Raw genomic sequence first — 19,012 nt, 5'->3', positions numbered from 1 at the left:
TTTAGAAAAAAGTTAACTAAAATATCGTAGAGAGTCGCGTCATAGCCCGGCCCATCGGACTAGCAACCCTTTCTTCCACGAGCCTCATCTTCTCCGTCTGTCAACCGGTCGGACTCGGGGCAGATTTTCAAAAGCCCAAACTAGAACCCGACTCCAATCCGACGGATTTTAAAAATCTATATCTAAACCCAAATCCGAATCCGAACAGAAAAATTCAAATCCGAAACAATTATTTCTCTTTGCAATATTTCAAGATACATTACATTAAATCTAAATTTTTAAAATACAAATTCAAAATATATTACATCAAATTTTTATATACATATCATATATAATATAAAATAAATTCGGGCTCGAATAGGGTTCGGGTTTGAGTCGAATTAAGTCAAAATCCATATCCGAATTCATATCCGTCAGCTTTTTATTTTTGATTTCCATATTCGAAACCATATTCGTTTAGTATCGGATAAATCCGCTTTATTTGCATTCGAGTTCGGATAAAATTTCGGGGTACCTGTACCCATTAACATCCCTATCTCCGAAATGCATCTCTCTAAACATATCGGAAAGAAATATATCCAATAAAGGGATATAACTAACGGAGGGATAGATTTGAATTCAAACTTATCTACATTCAACTTTATCCACTTTCCGCTTAGCTCAACCTTATTCGAGTCGAATCCAAACCGATTGGATTTAATCGATTTCTGTTATATTTGGTTTAGATTTGTAGTTATCTAAATTGGAGTTAAATCCTAATCTAATTAGGATTATATATAATTTAGATTTAATTTGGCATATATGGATTATAATTAGGAGTATAATTCTAATTGAATTAGAATTAGACTCTAATTAGAAAACATATATTATATATACATGTCACGGCCAAATTAATCGTCGCGACTAAATTAAGAGCCATGCACTAATTAATTAAGACTCTTGGAGGGTATGTACGGATGCTGTGGAGTCGTGTTAATTTGGTGTTTCGGTGGCAGCAGCATCATGAGCTGAGAGAAAAGTTGGAGCTCTAATTAATTAAGCAAGCATCTAAGGAGCTGTATGCACAAATTAAGATCAAGTTTTGGGTCCGTACGGGTGAGAGAGAAGCCGCAATTGGAGTTGCTTGTTGTGGCGTTTCGGATCTAATTAAGTTTTGGCCTTTTGAGAGATTTTCTTGTACTCCGCCTTTTCGACATTAATAAATTATTTGCTCCGTCTTCGCCCGTGGACGTAGGCCGTTGGCCGAACCACGTAAATATCGGTGTGTTCTTTCCTTATCTTTTTTTTTCTTACATTAAATTATTTTCTGGATCTATTTTTTGCCGTTCCGATTTTAACAATTTCAATATAGAAACACCACATGAAATCAATTACGGGAGAAGATCATCACCTACAGTTGATTTCAAGGCAACAGGTTCTGGGGAGTATGGATCAAAATTAACTACATGTCTCCATGTTGGACCTACAATTGAGTGGCTTATCGTATTATTATATTAATTAATTATATATTACGTGAGAGTAAAAATTAGTGCATTTAGAGGAAAATGAAACATTAGCTAAGCCTACTAATTTGCAGCAATTAAACTGCTTGCACTTATATATCACTCTCTCTCTCTCTCTTTCGCTCTCACTCTCGAATGAGTTCTATTAAAAGTTTGGATTTAATTAACTACATGTATAATTTGGTTTCACACAAATCAGAATAAAATTAGTAACGCTTTGAACATGTATATCTAACATATTTATACTCTCTTATAGTTCTCGTTCTTAGTGCTCTTCTCTTTATAGTGTTTATATATATATATATATATATATATATATATATATATATATATATATATATATATATATATATATATATATAAATACTATGAATAGCACCAATGACTTGGTGCTATTAAGTTTTCGACCCTTGGATTAAAAAATATACGATTAGGATGATGTGGACCCCCTAGGGTTGAGTTGGTGGAATTAGTTGAATAGTATAAGCGAACGGATGAAAATGATAAAAGAGGTAAATCTATCGGTAAAAAACTTGATAGCACCAAATACTTCGTGCTATTGATAGTATTCCAACCGGACTTTATATATATATACACTAGTTTTTTATTATTATTTCTTTCTATTAGTTTGAAAAAAAAATCTTTTGTGTATTTCTCTTGATATTATATAAGTTTATGTTGTTATACAAATAGGGGGCAGAAGACTTTTTTTTGGTTGCAAACAAATGCTCAGGTTTTAACTATTGAAGGAGATACTAGATGCATATTTCTTACTCACTTAAATTAGAGAGTCAAAGTCCAAAAGCAAGATCAAAATTCTATAAAAATAATATTTTAGAGATAAAAACTAATTAATATTGTCGCAAAAAAAATTTAAATCATGAATAAGTAGATGCTGTTCTGATAATATTAAAACTAGTTTTGGCAATACAAATTTGCTTTAGAAACAGACATGTAGGAGTACTTGGAATAATAATAGGTGGAAAATACTGAGTAAACAGATCCAAGGTATGTGCCCTACATCCTGAGCAGAGAATGAGGAGATGGGACTACACCTGTACATTATGGGCACACAATTAGGTTAACAATCTCATCCTCCCTGTTGCATCACAGTGGCCACATGTGGGTGGAGGTTACTCTCCTTGAGGCTTTTCCTATCAACCTAAGCAACTAGCTAGGGTTAGAAAAAAGGGAGGCAAGGTTCCACATAATTGTCCATCAAATGTGTCATCTCAAGGAAAAGTTTGGATACCTTGAACTAGGTCACTATTGTAAGTTGCAACCTGTACTAACTAGCCATATTGCCACATGCATGTGGTGAATATATATATATATATATATATATATATATATATAGTCCGGCTATTATATTCTTATGAGTACAATCGCCCTCATACTCAAAAGTTATTTTCGATGATAGAGCTTCCGAATTGACGATTCACACCGTTAAACATTATTTATAGCATTTAAAACTGCTAGAAATCAAATTTCATAATTTTTCGACATCATTTACCTTACGATCAAAAGCTCACAAAATTGATAATTTTTAACGGCCGGTATGGAATACTTGCTAGTTTAACGGTGGAAAAAAATCGGAATATGTTGAATTTTTGATAGAAAATTCTATTTAATTACTACCTAGATAAAGATTAATAACTCTGATCTTAAATTGAAGGATCCAATCATCCATTTTTAGAACGCCGTTCGATTTTAACCGTTCATGTTATGCCCGCTTGATAGACTTTATTATGATTTCGAAAAATTACGAAATTTATTTTCTAGAAGTTTTAAATACTCTAAATCATATTTAACGGAGTGGATCGTCGATTCGGAAGCTCCATCATCGAAAACAACTTATGAGTACAAAGGGCCCACTACTCATAAGAGTACAGTAGCCCTACTCTATATATATATATATATATATATATATATATATATATATATATATATATATATATATATATATAGTGTTTTCTCCTTGGTAATTTGCTGTGCTCATGCACACTTGTTGCATTTGTGTGCCAAGGAGTAGACCTAGGTAAGAGAATAATTGGACAAGTTGTGCATTTTCAATCCTATATGCAAAGTGTTGATGCCGTTGGCTTAAAGTGGGTCAACATTTTATCTTACGGCGAGAGGCCAGATTCGATCAAATTATGTTCAAAATGGCAAAAGGTCAGGGTAAGTCACAATCGAAAACCATGAGCGTTGTATCTAGACGCTTTAAATGAATTAATTGTATCTTTTTAATAGCTCGTTAGCGTCAACGATCCGACAGATGTACGCCTCAAGATCACACTACTTGATCTCTATTATTGAATTTTCTTACAAAGCCCCGGGGCCTACAAGAAATATTATGTTATGAAGTTGTGAAACTTCATACTAATTTCTCCATAAAGCAATTAAGTGAGCATCTAAAATGATGGCGTTTTCTTTCGACTTTCGAGAGAAGCAACCACAAAAGCATGGATCAAGGAAGTGGAAACAAGATTGTAGGCTAGCGTAAAGCAAACATTTGTTCCTCCACAAGGTTTGTCCATGAAGGGTTGGTCAACGAATAGATCAAGCCGAATGCCACAACTGATGAACAACAGGCACAATATTCATTGCGAAATGGTTATCGATCCAAGAACAGAAATCGACCGTTCTCAATTTCAATAATATGGAATACATAATACCGTCATATTGGCAAATGATCTTCTTCACTTTTGATTTTTGTCCCCACCTTTTAGGCTGTTAGCACTTCTTTCATTGGATTCGAAGCTTTTTATTTATTTATCATTCGTCGGTTGCGCTGCATTTTTTTGAACTACAAGTACTCCAACTTGTCCAAATTGGATCATTATTCTACTGAAATCCATTGTACTAATTTTTCTGCTCATCATAATATACTTTGTTGTTTCTACGACACGAATTAGATCTCTTTCGCACGACGCATATATCAAAGCCTAATTTATAAACATATGCTACTTCCTCTAGGTGCTATCATGGGATTTACATTCTTTAATAATTAAGAACTAGTACAATATATTACAGTGTAATAATAACAGATTGTTCGTATGGGAACTCAAACTAAAGCATGCATCCTCTAAGACCATAGTCATTGGCTACATTTGCTAATTTATCAGCTCGAGTAATTGCGCGCAAAGTATAACTATTGGATCTCTTTACTTGGTACTACAAAGGGCTTTTTATATATGGTTAATTAAAAGTAAACAACACTATATCTTTTTATTTGTCACTCATGCCTTTGTGAGGTGCTAAGCACTTTTAGAAAGAGGGAAAAGCAAGTGTAAAGCTTTAATTTAAGTGTGAAAGCCAATACAAAAAAAAGCAATCAATAGAGAAGCCAAGTTTGGAGTGGTCACTAAATATCCACTTAGCTAGGTGAGGTGGAAGACAATATGGTTTGTTTAACATTTGCACAGGAAAGTTTGGCATAAACAAGACATTGTTGGCGACCGACGCCGAAACTTTAGACTATAAGCTCACGCGATCGAATTGCTCGATAAATCGTGGCCTAATTTGTTTTAGCTGAGTTCGTAGGCAACGATGGCGTGATACTCTTTATTCAAGAAGAAAGCAATGACGAATCTTTCTGAAGTTTTAGGCAATTAGCGGGGCACCACGTAGATGGCTGGTCCTAATCCTATGGAGAACCCTAACTAGCTAGGAGGAGAAATTTTAGTGACCTGACAAAAGCGAAGAGGATTAGAGAATAAATTAATTAAGATACACTTGTAATGTAAACTACTCTTCAAAAAGTAGGGGGAAAAAAGGCATCATATATATCATGCGCAAAATATTTCAAGAAAATTTGGAAAAGAAAAAGGAATTAACACAACATATTTGCGCACTTCTGTTTAATGTACCACAAACACACGCATATGTATTCGCTTGTAGTTTTGTAATTTTAACTATCTAGTACTTCTAATATTATGCGATTTTACCGTCGAGCACACAAGGGCGAGATTTGTGCGAGAGTAATAAAATATTGTTTGTTAAAGCGAATAAATAATTGCGGATCGATCAGCAGCTTCTCCACCTGAGCAATTTCCTAAATCTCAAAGAGCAAACACTTCATTCAAGTAAGCATGTAAAGAACATACTATGAAATAGTAGCTTGAGCTCTTGACAGGTATGCAAATATGACAAAGTAAATAGTAACTGAAACCCTGATTCTATATGTTTTTCCAGTATTTAATAAAACGTAGGTCTAATAGTTGTTTAAAATACATGATTGCAAGCATCTATGTATCATAGGATTTAGTTGGATGACGATATTAACAGAGCAAGTATATTGAACTTAATCATGATTCACATATGAGGTGTGGAGTTATATTTAATATGTCTATAAGTAACAAATCTTGCACTGTTAATAACACTAGCTTCTACATTTAGCATTGATGGATGCATCTTTGTATGTAGAGACTCTTTTAGTCACAAGGTCATGTTGCTACTTTTGTTTGGGCAAAAGAAAAGGGAACTTTTGCTTATAGTGTTCTTTTTGAAAAAGGGTAAAAAAAAACATAACCTGCAATTACTATTTTGTCAGAGCATTGATTTGAAGCATAAAGTAAAGCTTCAACTTGCAGAGCTGCAGATATTTACTATGCCAGAAACAGCCCTGTAAATATTATCTGCCTGAAGTTGTCAGCAGCAAGCAGCACAAAATTAATTAATTATATTCAGATCCCATTTTTAGCAATTTTACCCTCAAATAGTGGTAAATAGTGGCTATTATTGAACCGGACAGTTAATATAGTTTGAGACAAAAATTTTCAAAATTATATTATCACTAACCTGAGTTTGGTGTTTTTTGAGTGAAGAGGATGCTTCAGAGTTGGACTATTGTAGGAAGTCTTCTCTGTCAGGCTGTAATCGAATTTTTATGTAGGATTAATAATAATCAAACTGTAGAAAAATCACTATAAATATTTTAATTTTTACTAACTTATAACATTTTTTAGAAGACTATTGATGTTAACCTGATTTTGGTCTCTTCGTTGAAGAAGATGTTTCAAAATTAGGCTATATGTAGAAATCAATAAGAATTCAACTATATAAAATTTTTTTTTTTTTCGACACTTTAGTCAATATAAATGCTTTCTGGTTATTTAAAATTTTATATCTGATATAAAATTTTTTAAAAGACTGTTGATGTGTTGTCAAACTAGGTACGACCTGTGCTGTGATGATTGATTCATGTGAGCTTCGGATCTGGGGACTGCACAAGCTGTACGGAGCCATTACTGACAGCAAAACCCCAAAGTAAACCTAGAACAGAAGGACAGAGCAATCAGAACTGTAAGACTACACATGCTTCCTCCCTGAGAGCCACACAAATCTTCTGTACTGTGTATAACCTGCGGCAACAAAGCCTTTATCATGTATCCTTCATCGAATGCCGCATCACATCCCACAGTAGTTGTTACTTAATCCTATTTCCCTTGCCTTGCGCCGCTAAGGTGTCTGTCACCCACCTCTCTCTTCTATTGTTATCCCCACCCTTTTCTCTTCTCCACTCTTTTCCTTTATTTATATATATATAAGCACTAAGGTTATGAGTATATATAAATTTTTTTATATTCATAAATTTTTGGTGGTGGAATGAACTATGTAAAATTAGGATGATAGTGATCTCCGGTTAAAATGAGAGTGTTCCCTAGAGTTATAAATAGGATCTAAACTCATAAAAAAAAATAGTAGTGAAACTCTCTCTCTCTCTCTCTCTCTCTCTCTCTCTCTCTCTCTCTCTATATATATATATATATATATATATATATATATATGTGTGTGTGTGACTCTCTCTCACGCACAAACGCAGCCCATGATATGGACCCAACAACAAGCTCCACGAAGAAGAAACCTGCTGCTAACAGGAAGAAGCTCGACACCGCTGTCGACGACGACGATAAGGAAGCCCCCCTCTCGAGCTGCGGATGCTTCTTCTGCGCGGCGAGGGAGCCCGACGCCCGGGTGCGCCGTGCCGCGCTCTCCGCGTTCTTCCGCGCCATGCCGCGCAGCGACGACTCCTCCCACGTGCTCGTCGCGAGCTTCGTGTGGAACCTGGCAATGTCGGACCCCGACGATCCCGAGCTCCCCTCCGCAGGAGCCCTCCGCTGCATGGCGCTTCTTATAGCGAGAGCTCTCGACGACGACGCCGGGCCCTCGTGGCTCCGGCGCCACCAGAACGTCTACATCCCTTACTACGCCGCCCACGTCATCGGCTCCTACACTATTAGGGTTCCGTCGCTCGCGGCGCTCGCCGTGGAGGAGGGGGCCGTGGCCCCGCTCCTCGGGCTGATGAGGGGGTCCATGACGTGGGTGGAGCAGCGCGTGGCCGTGCGCGCGCTCGGCCACCTCGCCAGCTACGACGCCACCTACCCCGCCGTGGCGCGGCACGCCGACGAGCTCGTCCCGCTCGCCATGCACATCGCCTCCGCCTGCCTCGGCAGAGTCTACGCCGAGTTCCTGGCGGTGTCGCCGCCGCAGCGGGAGCGGTACCACCGTGACCTCCTGACGCGGGGGCTTGGCGGCGCGGAGACCGAGAACCGGAAGGCCGAGGAGTGGGCCAGCCAGCTTCAGTGCTGGTCGCTCTACCTCCTCAGCTGCTTCGCCTTCCGAGACCGGAGGACGCACGGCCTCGTCTGCCGCGACGCCGAATTCTTGAACGATTTGTGCCGAATGTGGGGGGGCGTCGTCAACGCCGACTCCCCCGCGGGGGCCGGGCTGATGAGGCTGCTCTGCAGGAGCCGCGTCGGCAGGTGCAGCATCGTGGCGTGTCCGCGGGTCGTCGACAGCCTCTGCAGCCTCTCGCGATCCTCCGACGACTGGCAGTATATGGGGATTGACTGCCTCTTGCTGCTTCTCGACGACCCTGTGACGCGTCTTCGAGCAGCGAATATCGCCGCGCCGTGTCTCGTCGACCTGGCCGAGCTGCGCTGTCTCGGCCCGAGAAAGAACGTCGGCGACGCCATCGCAAGATCACTACTGCAACAACAACAACAACAACTTGATAATTATGATGATACTAGTCCGCAAAATTTGAGCCAGGAAGCTGAGTTAGCCATTAAAAACTTATGGGTGTTAAAGATAGAAAGAAAAGAAAGGGAGGAGGCCATGTCTTTGGACGAGCTGGGTAAGAGAAAAGCGTTAGCTGCACTGAAGAAGCAGGAAGGGAACGAGAAGTTCTACACTGGGGACTTAGAGGGGGCCATGGCTTCATACACCGAGGCGTTAGAGCTGTGTCCACTCAAGAGGAGGAAGGATAGAGTGGTGCTGTACAGCAACAGGGCACAGTGCCGGTTGCTGCTGCGGGAGCCCGACGCGGCCGTAAGCGACGCGACGCGGGCGCTGTCGCTGCCGAGGCAGGCGAATGGGCACGGGAAGAGCCTGTGGCGGCGGTCACAGGCGTATGACATGAAGGGGATGGCGAAGGAGAGCCTCATGGACTGCCTTATGTTTGCGAATCGGTGGTGGTTCGAGGAGAAGAAGGGGAGTGGAGCCAAGCTTCCCTACTACGTGGTCCGGATGATCAACAAGCAGATGGGCGCCGCATGGCTCTTCGCCGACGCGGCGTTAAGGAGTAAGGTGGTGAACAAGGATGGGGACGTTGATGGTGATGGTGGTGGTGGTGGTGGTGGGGATGAGTGGGAGGAGGAGGAGGAGGAGGAAGAAGAAGAGGAGGAGGAGGAGGAGGAAGAAGAAGAAGAAGAGGAAGATAATGTGTTGGAAACTTCTGTATCTGGTAAGCTACTAACCATTAGCCCTTAGTTTTCACACCGCATCAGTTTAATTAAGGCTTACTGCACTGCACTGCAAAGTTTTTTATTTTAACTGCTCATTTTCTTTCTATTTTCCAGTTTTATTACTATTTCTATATCTTATCTGTAGTTATGATTCACTTGTTAAATACAATTAATAAGATAGAAATTTTATTGAGTAATTAGTTTATTAGTGCGCTCTTGAATTGAGTTGAACTAGTTAGTTGTTATTAAGGATCGATGCTGCGAATAATTAAATGAACAAGCTTTATTAGTGATGAAAATAGATATAATAAGTCAATGCTATACCCATAATATGGATGTAAATGGTACACACTCTCATTCAAAAGTTTTATACGATTCTTTTGAATTTTTAATTTAAAAGAAATTGATAAAACTAGTGTGAAAAAAAATAGCCTTTTAATAAGGGGGTGTAAAATTTATACATACCTAATGCTTGTGTTTACACCAAGTTGGTAAATCTTAGTAAATTTAGTCAATTTGATGATAGTAGAGAAAATGTAAAATTTAAGGAAAAAGAACATACCTATGTTTTTGAATAAAGCTTCTTTGATCTTTCTATATAGAGAGATGACTCCATGCATTTGTAAACTTTCATAAAGTATACATAGAGAGATGATTCCATGTATTTGTAAACTTTCATAAAGTGTCATTGCATGTGGTGCCTAACACTATTTACTGAATCTTTATATATACATATATATGAATCTTTATTGATATATATAGGCTTGGGATTGCCGACTATAAATGAAGAACCATGGTGGCGAATTCCAGGTGGAAGACACAAAAGATTACAAAGGAGAGAGATCAAACATGAATAGTTATATAGTAAGATGTTTTAAACTTATTAGATATTTTTGTTCCCATGAATTGTAATAGAAGAGTGGAAGAAAAATTAAACAGGGAAATCTAGAGAGATGAACTAAACTGAAGGAGAGCTCTCAGCATATATATATATATATATATATATATATAGAGAGAGAGAGAGAGAGAGAGAGAGGGCTGGTATGCTTATAGAAGCACGGAGCCCTCCGTGCTTCCAAGTTGTTTTCGATGTTCGGACTTTCGAATCGACGATTGGCTTCGTTAGAATTGATCTAGAGTATTTGAAGTACCTAGAAAATAAATTTTGTGATTTTTCGATATCATTTGCCTAGTGATCGAAGGGGCTCAAAATCAATAATTTTAATGACCGTGGTAAGCCGGTTGCAAGTTTAACGGTGTAGAAATATCTAAATCACATGAAATTTTGATAGAAAATTCTTTATACCATATAAAACAAGATCAATAACTTTGATCTAAAATTTTAATGTCATATCATCATATTTTGTAAGATTTTTATTTTCAGCCGTTGATTTTGAGGCACTTCGATCACTAGGCAAATGATATCGAAAAATCACAAAATTTATTTTCTAGATACTTCAAATACTCTAGATCAAGTCTACCGGAGCCGATCGTCGACTCGAAAGTCCGAACATTGAAAACAAAGTGGAAGCACGGAGCCCTCCGTGCTTCCATAAGCATCCTAGCCGCACTCTCTCTCTCTCTCTCTCTCTCTATATATATATATATATAAGCAAAAAAAAAAACTTTATTATGAGTTGAGCTCTTGTGCTTATAAAAGGAATATTTGTGCTTATGAATTTTTAGCTGTCGGATCACCTCAAGATTCATACGTTATTATTAACAGTGCATCCTATTAAATTCTATTTATTAGTACTATACAGATTTTGAGACGATCCGACGTTAAAAAATCACAAACACGTTAAGCTACTGTACTTTTAAGCACCGGAACTCAACTCCTTTATTAGAGTACAATATACACATAGCTTCATGAACTCGGGTTACTTTAATTATACAATCTTAACAAATTATCCAATCTCCTAAAAAAAAAAATCAATTAATTAACAACAAACTTGATCAGCATCTGCAACTAACTGGAGATAAAAACAAAAACTAATTAACTGAATGATAAGGTTTCAAAAAACTAATTTAGTTTAGCACCTTCCAACAATATTAACAATATTATTGATTTAATGTAAGGTTTTACAAAACTATATCTTCTATATTGTAGCCTGAAATTTACGATGATTCAGAAATTTGCCATGGTTAATTTATTGGTTGGATTATTAAGCAACTCCAATTAAATCTAATAGTATCCAATCAACTAATTTTGATAACATATGAATGCATAGAATAATGAATATTTGATATAGCATAAATTCATTAACTGAGTAATTGATAGTTAATTATCATTACCTTTACAATAGATTTATTTTACTTAATTAAATTTAGTTTTTTTTTTTTTTTTTTTTTAGAACTAACCATACAAATATTCGAACTTTGTTTGTAAGCGTAGCATTAATTATTTATCAACAACAATACGTGGGAGGGCTTATTGCATGCACCGCGTGCATCGTGCACTGTACTTAAAACTTATCATATTGCATTCAAAATTCCTTTATATCTCTTTTAAAAGGAAAGTTCTATATATGCATATAAATAAAAACGTTTGGATAATTAATTCTTACGAATCGAAAAATATTCATTAATTTCTGTATTGTTTGAATTAATTTCGAAACTACCTGAAAAGGTTTTTAAAACTTGTAATGTCCTATACATATCAGGCCTTTTGGATAGAGTAAAATACCACATCATTTTTTCTTTTATTTAAGATATTGATCACTAAAATACTATGCGATCAATGTATGAGATATATGAACAAACCGATCACGAACGGAAACAATAATTTCTCCTTTTTCTACATACCTGTTGGAAAACATACTTTCGAATTAGATTTTCATGATGTATTGATTCATCTATATTGATGTATACTTCAGCTTTACTTTAATTAGGTGTGCATATATATATATATATATATATATATATATAGAGAGAGAGAGAGAGAGAGAGAGAGAGAGAGAGAGAGTAACAAATGGACTTCACTATATTGTTACCGATTTATTTTCGATAATGGAGCTTCTTTATCGGCAATCGACATAGCTGAACATAATCAAAATCATAAAGTATCGAAAAATCAAATTTTATATTTTTCGGTATCTCTTGTACATCAAGTAGACATAAAAAAAGTATATCCTTTAAAAAATGATAATAAGATTCTTATAATCAAGATTAAGAGTATAGATCTTGTTTAAATAATTTTAAAAAATTTCTAACTAAAATTTAATTGATTTAGATTTATTTATGCTGTTAAACGACCAAATATCTCATACCGACTATTAAAATTATAAATATTGCAACCTTTAATCATTAGATTAATGATGTCGAAAAAAATTTAAAATTTGATTGTTAGATACTTTAAGTGGTCTAGATCATATTCAATAATATTGATCGTCAATTTGAAGGTCCATCATTGAAAATAGATCGATAGCAATCGAGTTTGTTTGCAATCGAGTTGGTTTGCTATCAATAGTATTTTGTCCATCTCTCTCTCTATTTAATATTTATATATATATGTGTAATTCCAGTTAATCTCTTCCCTAGAGCAAGTGGCAAAGGGTTTGGTGGTTGGTTCCCGAGGTCCCAACCCGACGTCCCAAATTCAAATCCTAATTCATTCACATTTCCAGCTAAGTTTATTTCTAAATAAAATAAACGAAACAGGTAGCGTGCTACTTATCTCTCAAAAAAAAAAAAAAAAAAAACAATTTGCTGATCATTCCAAGTGAATATTGATAAGAATTTATTTAGAATCCAACAAGATTAATTCCTAAAAAAAGAACAAAATCTAAGTAGAAGTGAATTATTAATTAATTTGTATCAAAAAGTGGAGATCCAATGGATCTCACTAGTTTGACCCGAAACCTTTTTCTTTCTATTTTTGGTTACTGACCACTAACAGTTGCCCCTCAAGCGTGAGACTAACCCCACTTAAAAATTAGTTTAATATCCAATTAATACCACTTAAGGCATCAGTGGAACCTTTCTTAACACTTCTAACCATGCTTAGGAGATTATGATATACATAGTGCTTGTACCTTCCTACAAATTACGATAGTTAATTATTAGATTAGGAAGCGATTAGGCATTAATGTTTTCTTTAATTTGTTGTTTAGCTTGCATTAATTATATATAGGTGTTCTTAACTTGATGGTTAGGGGTACAAACCAGCTAGGAAGGGCCCTCCCTCCCTTTTAATTAATTCTTTTTTTAACTCTTTATATCATGCCCTAGTCCTAGAATTAATGTGGACTATTAATGTAGAGTGATGAATCTTTTTAAGCTTTTTTCTGAAAAAAAAAAAAACAAAAATCCACAGTTGGGTATTGTTTGAAGTGCTATCATTTCACTCAATTTTCTTTGACTAAATGCATGATTATTCCAAATTATTTTCTTTCAATTAATCTCCTTTAATCTGTGAATGTGGTAACTCAATTTTAATCCTTTGATATCACTATTTACGCATTTAAAGTTCATTCGATTAATTTGTGGAAGAATAATCTTTTACCTTCCATGTGAAAACCAATCTAGACAATCTGTGTAACCAGGATGCACCAATATATATATTGGCAACACACACACATGCATCTTATTCACAGTTAAAGCATTAGCTGAATCAGGATTTACTATAGCATATTTAAGATACCTACTAACTGATCTAACAGTTATCCTGCTGTAATACGAGGTCTTTTTTTTTGAAAAAGTTGACATCATTTAAATTAATAGCCCAAGATCATCGAACATCATTTCTGATATCACTTAGTCATATTCGCTTGAGTGCACCAAACTGCTTAGTCTAGAGTAGCTCAGAATCATCAAAACATCAGCTAGCTCTAATACCACGCGGTAGGAGTTCTAGGTCTAACCCTGGCCTACGTAAGTCCAAAAATCTGATACATCTAATAAAATTCGTTCAATTTAAAGCTTAAACATATTATATTATGATCTATTATTCTTTACACTCCTATTAATTATCCATAATGAGACTATTCACATGTAAACTCTTAACAATTTTGACTATGAAAAGAAAATGCGAGCGCATATCCTCTTCGGAAAGTTAAATGCAATTAAGGATCGAATTGAGAATGAACCACAATGAGGGTTTAAAACCTACCAAATTCATTTTAAGACATGGGCCAGGCCGGGCCGGGTCACGAGCTTATCCGCTTTGCATCGGAAACCTTAACGGATCCGTTTCTCCCATTTAAGTTTCATCCTCTTAAAAAAGCATTCAATTAATTAGGGCCCGTAATAGGCAATCGGGCAGAAATAATTTTGATCGCCAAATTTTAATTTATTGTAATTTTTTACTCGAATTTTATAAATTATAATTTTATAAATTATAATTAAGTCGTACAACCTAATTTATTTTATTAAATATTGATAAATCACTGATATAGAAGTGATGTAGTATTTTAATTATTATTATATTACCGATCACAATACTGCTACATCAATTTCACATTAGCGAGACATCCATCCAACTAAATTTGATTGTAGAACTTAATTGTAATAACTCAGAAGTTTGAACAAAAAATTATAATAAATTAAAGTATGAGAATCATAGTATGAAGACCAAAAGTGTAATTCACCGTATAATTATATCTTAACAAAACTAATGTGATTGGTGTTACATGTTTTAATTTACGAAAACTAATGAAATATTTTGTCGTTGCACTTTCCCATTGCATGGATATTATTTTACCCTCAATTCCGAAAGGAGACTTAGTAAGTGGTAATAATAATGACCATTTGAGATAGTCATGAGGCACCGATCGTTCCTAGAGCAAGTGGCAAAGGGCTTTATGGTTGGTATTCGAGATCCCAAGTTCGAATCCTTGTTGATTCACATTTCCAGCTAAATTTTTTTTTAAATGAAATAAACGAAGCGGGTAGCGTGCTACATATTTCTCAAAAAAAAAGAAAAGAAAAGAAAAAGACGTCATAGTCGTGAGGCTGACATATAAATTGAGTTTTGATTCAATTTGAAGTGTCCCTTATGTAAAATTTGCCAAATTACTTATCATTGATATTTGAAAAGTTGTTTTAAATTGCACCTTTAATTTAAACTTTAGACCTTTTGTTTGCTCATTGTTGTAACATTCTTTTTTTAAGTAGGAAAAAGCATACCGACCATCCCTAGAGCAAGTGGTAAAGGGTTTGGTGGTTGGTACCTGAGGTCTCAAGTTCGAATCCTAGTTGATTCACATTTCCAGCTAAGTTTATTTCTAAATGAAATAAACGAAACGGGTAGCATACTATCTATCTCTAAAAAAAAAAAAAGAGTAGGAAAACGCATGTCACTTAACATAGTTTGAGTTCCAATAGAGCAACTTTTAAAAACCTTACTGCAGTACAACTCGAATCAATCTTAAAAACTTTATAGAAATTTGCCTTCTTATATAATTTTTTTTAACCAACCAATAAAGTAAAGCATATACCTAACAAAAAATGAGTAAAAGACAATCACGTGTCTCAATGAAAAGAACTGTAATAGCGAAAACTCACCAACCCCTACAAGTAGACATGATTGTACTCCCTTTGAGTTTGAAATGTAACATCATACCAGCATTGTGATGCTTAAATGCAAATTCGTATTTCTTATCAGAACGAAGTAACTTAATAAGGGCAAAGATGATAAACTAGAATCAAGTTGTACGATAGAGGGGTTCTTTTCAAAGTTTTTAACTTTTCTTCTTTTTCTTTCTCTTTTTCTTTTCTTTTGGCTACAACATCTAATCCCAATCGACAAAATCCCGTGGATCACACTCATTTGTCTCTTGGGAAGTAATATTAACATGTTTATCTTTACAAAAGACATATCCAAGTTCGAATCCTAGTTGATTCACATTTTCAGCTAAATTTATTTTTAAATGAAATAAACGAAGCGGGTAGCATGCTATCTATTTCTTAAAAAAAAAAAAAAGAAAAAAAAAAGACATATCCAGGAACAGCAAACTGAGGATCTCGGGGAGGGACAGGGAGTGAGTTGTTTTATATTCTATTTTTTGCTCTTATTTATCATTCCATTTAGAGCGGATCATGACGGAAAAAATTGTTGGCGAATTTTAATAAATCAGAACGAATCAAAAAAATACAAAAAAATATCGCCTTTTTTCCAATTTCTTAATAAATCGGAAGTAAAAATTATTTATAATTATGGTTCCATTCGAGCTGAATCAGCCTAGAGCTCTATCAATCTACCCGAGTCCATTTTTATCTTTATTGAAAACATAGTAAATTCATCGAATCTGATCAAATTCAATCAATAAATCTATCTGAATCTATCTAATCAGTTGGTTGGTATTAATTTTAAATTTGTTAACATCAATTGGTGATAAAAGTCCAAAAAGAAACAAGATGAGGACCACTCTGTCACTCTATCAATAAACCCACAGAAACTCCAGCTGTCGCTGCTCCCCCATCAGCAGATCAAACGGTCCCAGATAACCTATCACGTGACTACACCCAAAATACCTGTAACCACCCACGTTGCATGTTCCCCACATTAAACTCTCTCTAACACTTAAAATAAAGTAAGGGTAAAAATGTAAAGAGACCCATTAACTTTTATTTCTTTTTACTGAGACATTCTCAATTTCTGATTTTTTTTTTAAGTTAAATTTTTAGTTGGTTACTGTTTGTAGAAAAATTATAACTTTTTTTATCACAAATGAAAAGAAAAGAAAAAAACACACATTACATACAAACATAAACTTTTAAGCCGGGATTCTCCGTTGATACTTGACATTTTCGAAGCACTAAATTTAATTCAAAAATATTCTCAGCTTAACCATGAACGGTCAAGATCATTCTCCGCCCTTTTAATCAGGCTTGCGAAATTTTGCATCAACAGTTACATTAAAAAGTCTCATCCAACTTAATAATTCTATTAGTTATTAATTATTAAAAAGGGTAATTTCAAATGTATTCCTCTAAAACTTTCAAAATACCATAAATGCCCCTACAAAATTAGAAATATCATTAACAACAACTCTCTCTAAACATACAAATCTATTATCAATATATAAATCTCTAAACATATAAAACTATCAACTATAACCCCTAAATCCTAATATTTTTCAATTTAGGCTTCGTTTGGGATTGAGGGGAGATTGCGTGACGTGCGGTGAGAAATGACGATGAAAAAATTCTCTGTTTGTTTCTGTACGTAATATTGCTGTTGATACCAAAATTGAGCCGACCTAACCCACGTATGAGCCAATAATGACACGTGGTATACCAGGAGTCGGCAATAAGGCGCCTGAAGGAACAAAAAGGCGGGAACGGTTAAAGATTGGGGCGTAACTTCCATGAGGAGTTAGCGTAACTTCCATGAGTAGTTAGTATAACTTCCACGATCATGGTTACAACCACTCCCCCAACTTCTTTCAACCAACGAATAATGTAGGCTATAAATAGTAACTTTGAAGCCTGCAATAGGAGTTTTCGCCCCTGCGCACAAAAGACCACCTTTATTTTTCTACATCTTTCTATTCTCGCATTTACCGCTTTCCTTAGGAGTAGTTCCTGTAATTTAGCATACTCGGAGTCTGTCTGCCCTACGGGCATCACTCCCCTACTCGTATACTTTTTCCCATTCGCTATTCAATAAAAAGTCATCTTCGGCTGTTCCTGCCGATCAGATCACAAGTTGTTTAGCCATTCGGCTCATTTCTTAGTCGAATTCTGGGCTTCCCCTCTCCATTCGGCTCATCCTGCCGAAGCGAATTTACTGTGGAGGTTTTCGAACCCGGCTGATTCGATCCCTCATCGGCCTAATCGCTTGATCCTTTGTGGGCGCATACTTCAAGGGTCATAATCCGCAGCCGTGTCGCACCCCGACGTTCTTCCCGAGAAGAATTCTTGATCGGGTCAAGGGTCGGGACATTCAGCGCGCAACAATTGCGTTTCGCATATTGCGCGGTGAGAAATGACGATAAAAAAATACCCTGTTTGTTTATGTACGTAATATTGCGTTCCGCATATTGCGGTTAGTCGGTTACGATTTATTTTCTGCGATCCCATCGGAGAACGCAGAAACATACTCCTATATATTTTTTCTCAACTTCATTTTATCTAATAGCGTTAAGATAGGCTTCAAAACCAAACTAAGCCTTAGAAGAGTATCTGTGAAATTAACCCTAAACATATAAAACTATCAACTATACCCCTACAACTAAGTCTTATTATTATGCATGCAAGGACACCCATAATATTCTTCAATTTAGAAGAGTATCTGTGAAATTAACCCTAAAAAAAAAAAGAATAGTTTAGGCGAGCTCTTTCATAAAGTCCTTACAGAAGAAGAGGCTGCGGTCTCTACGTATTTTCACTTCATCCATAACAAGAAATTCTACCCATACACTACAAAATAAAATATATGTTTCATACTCTACCATCTGAAGATTAAAATAATTCCCCGACGATTTTTAGTATTAAAAAATTATAATAAAATTAGTCCAATGCTCGATCTATAAGACTATGACTCATAAAATGATACAATAAATATAAATAAATAACCACCACCGATACATTACTCTACCCTCCTAGCAACAAAGAATACAAGTGTATGTAAACCTGGTTCACCAAATACGGTAGGGGCAAAGGACAATGGGCCCCACCACCAATAATAACAACATTTAGAATAGGAATATAACTACTCACGGGAATATCAAAAATAAATAGGAATCGAACAACAGGAAGACAATACAGCTGTGACAAAGAGAGAGAGAAATGATATATTTATATATTTATATCATG

General features: G+C 35.8%; 1 protein-coding gene across 1 annotated transcript; it reads left to right on the top strand.

The window, feature by feature from the left end:
- Positions 7,335-9,143, top strand: LOC109721518 (the record flags this gene model as incomplete). Its single annotated transcript, XM_020249168.1, has 1 exon — positions 7,335-9,143. A coding segment is annotated over exon 1 (1,806 nt), but the record flags the coding sequence as incomplete, so codon positions are not given.

This window comes from Ananas comosus, linkage group 15 (assembly GCF_001540865.1).
Source record: "Ananas comosus cultivar F153 linkage group 15, ASM154086v1, whole genome shotgun sequence".
NCBI lineage: Eukaryota > Viridiplantae > Streptophyta > Magnoliopsida > Poales > Bromeliaceae > Ananas > Ananas comosus.
This window is presented reverse-complemented; position numbering and strand designations above follow the sequence as displayed.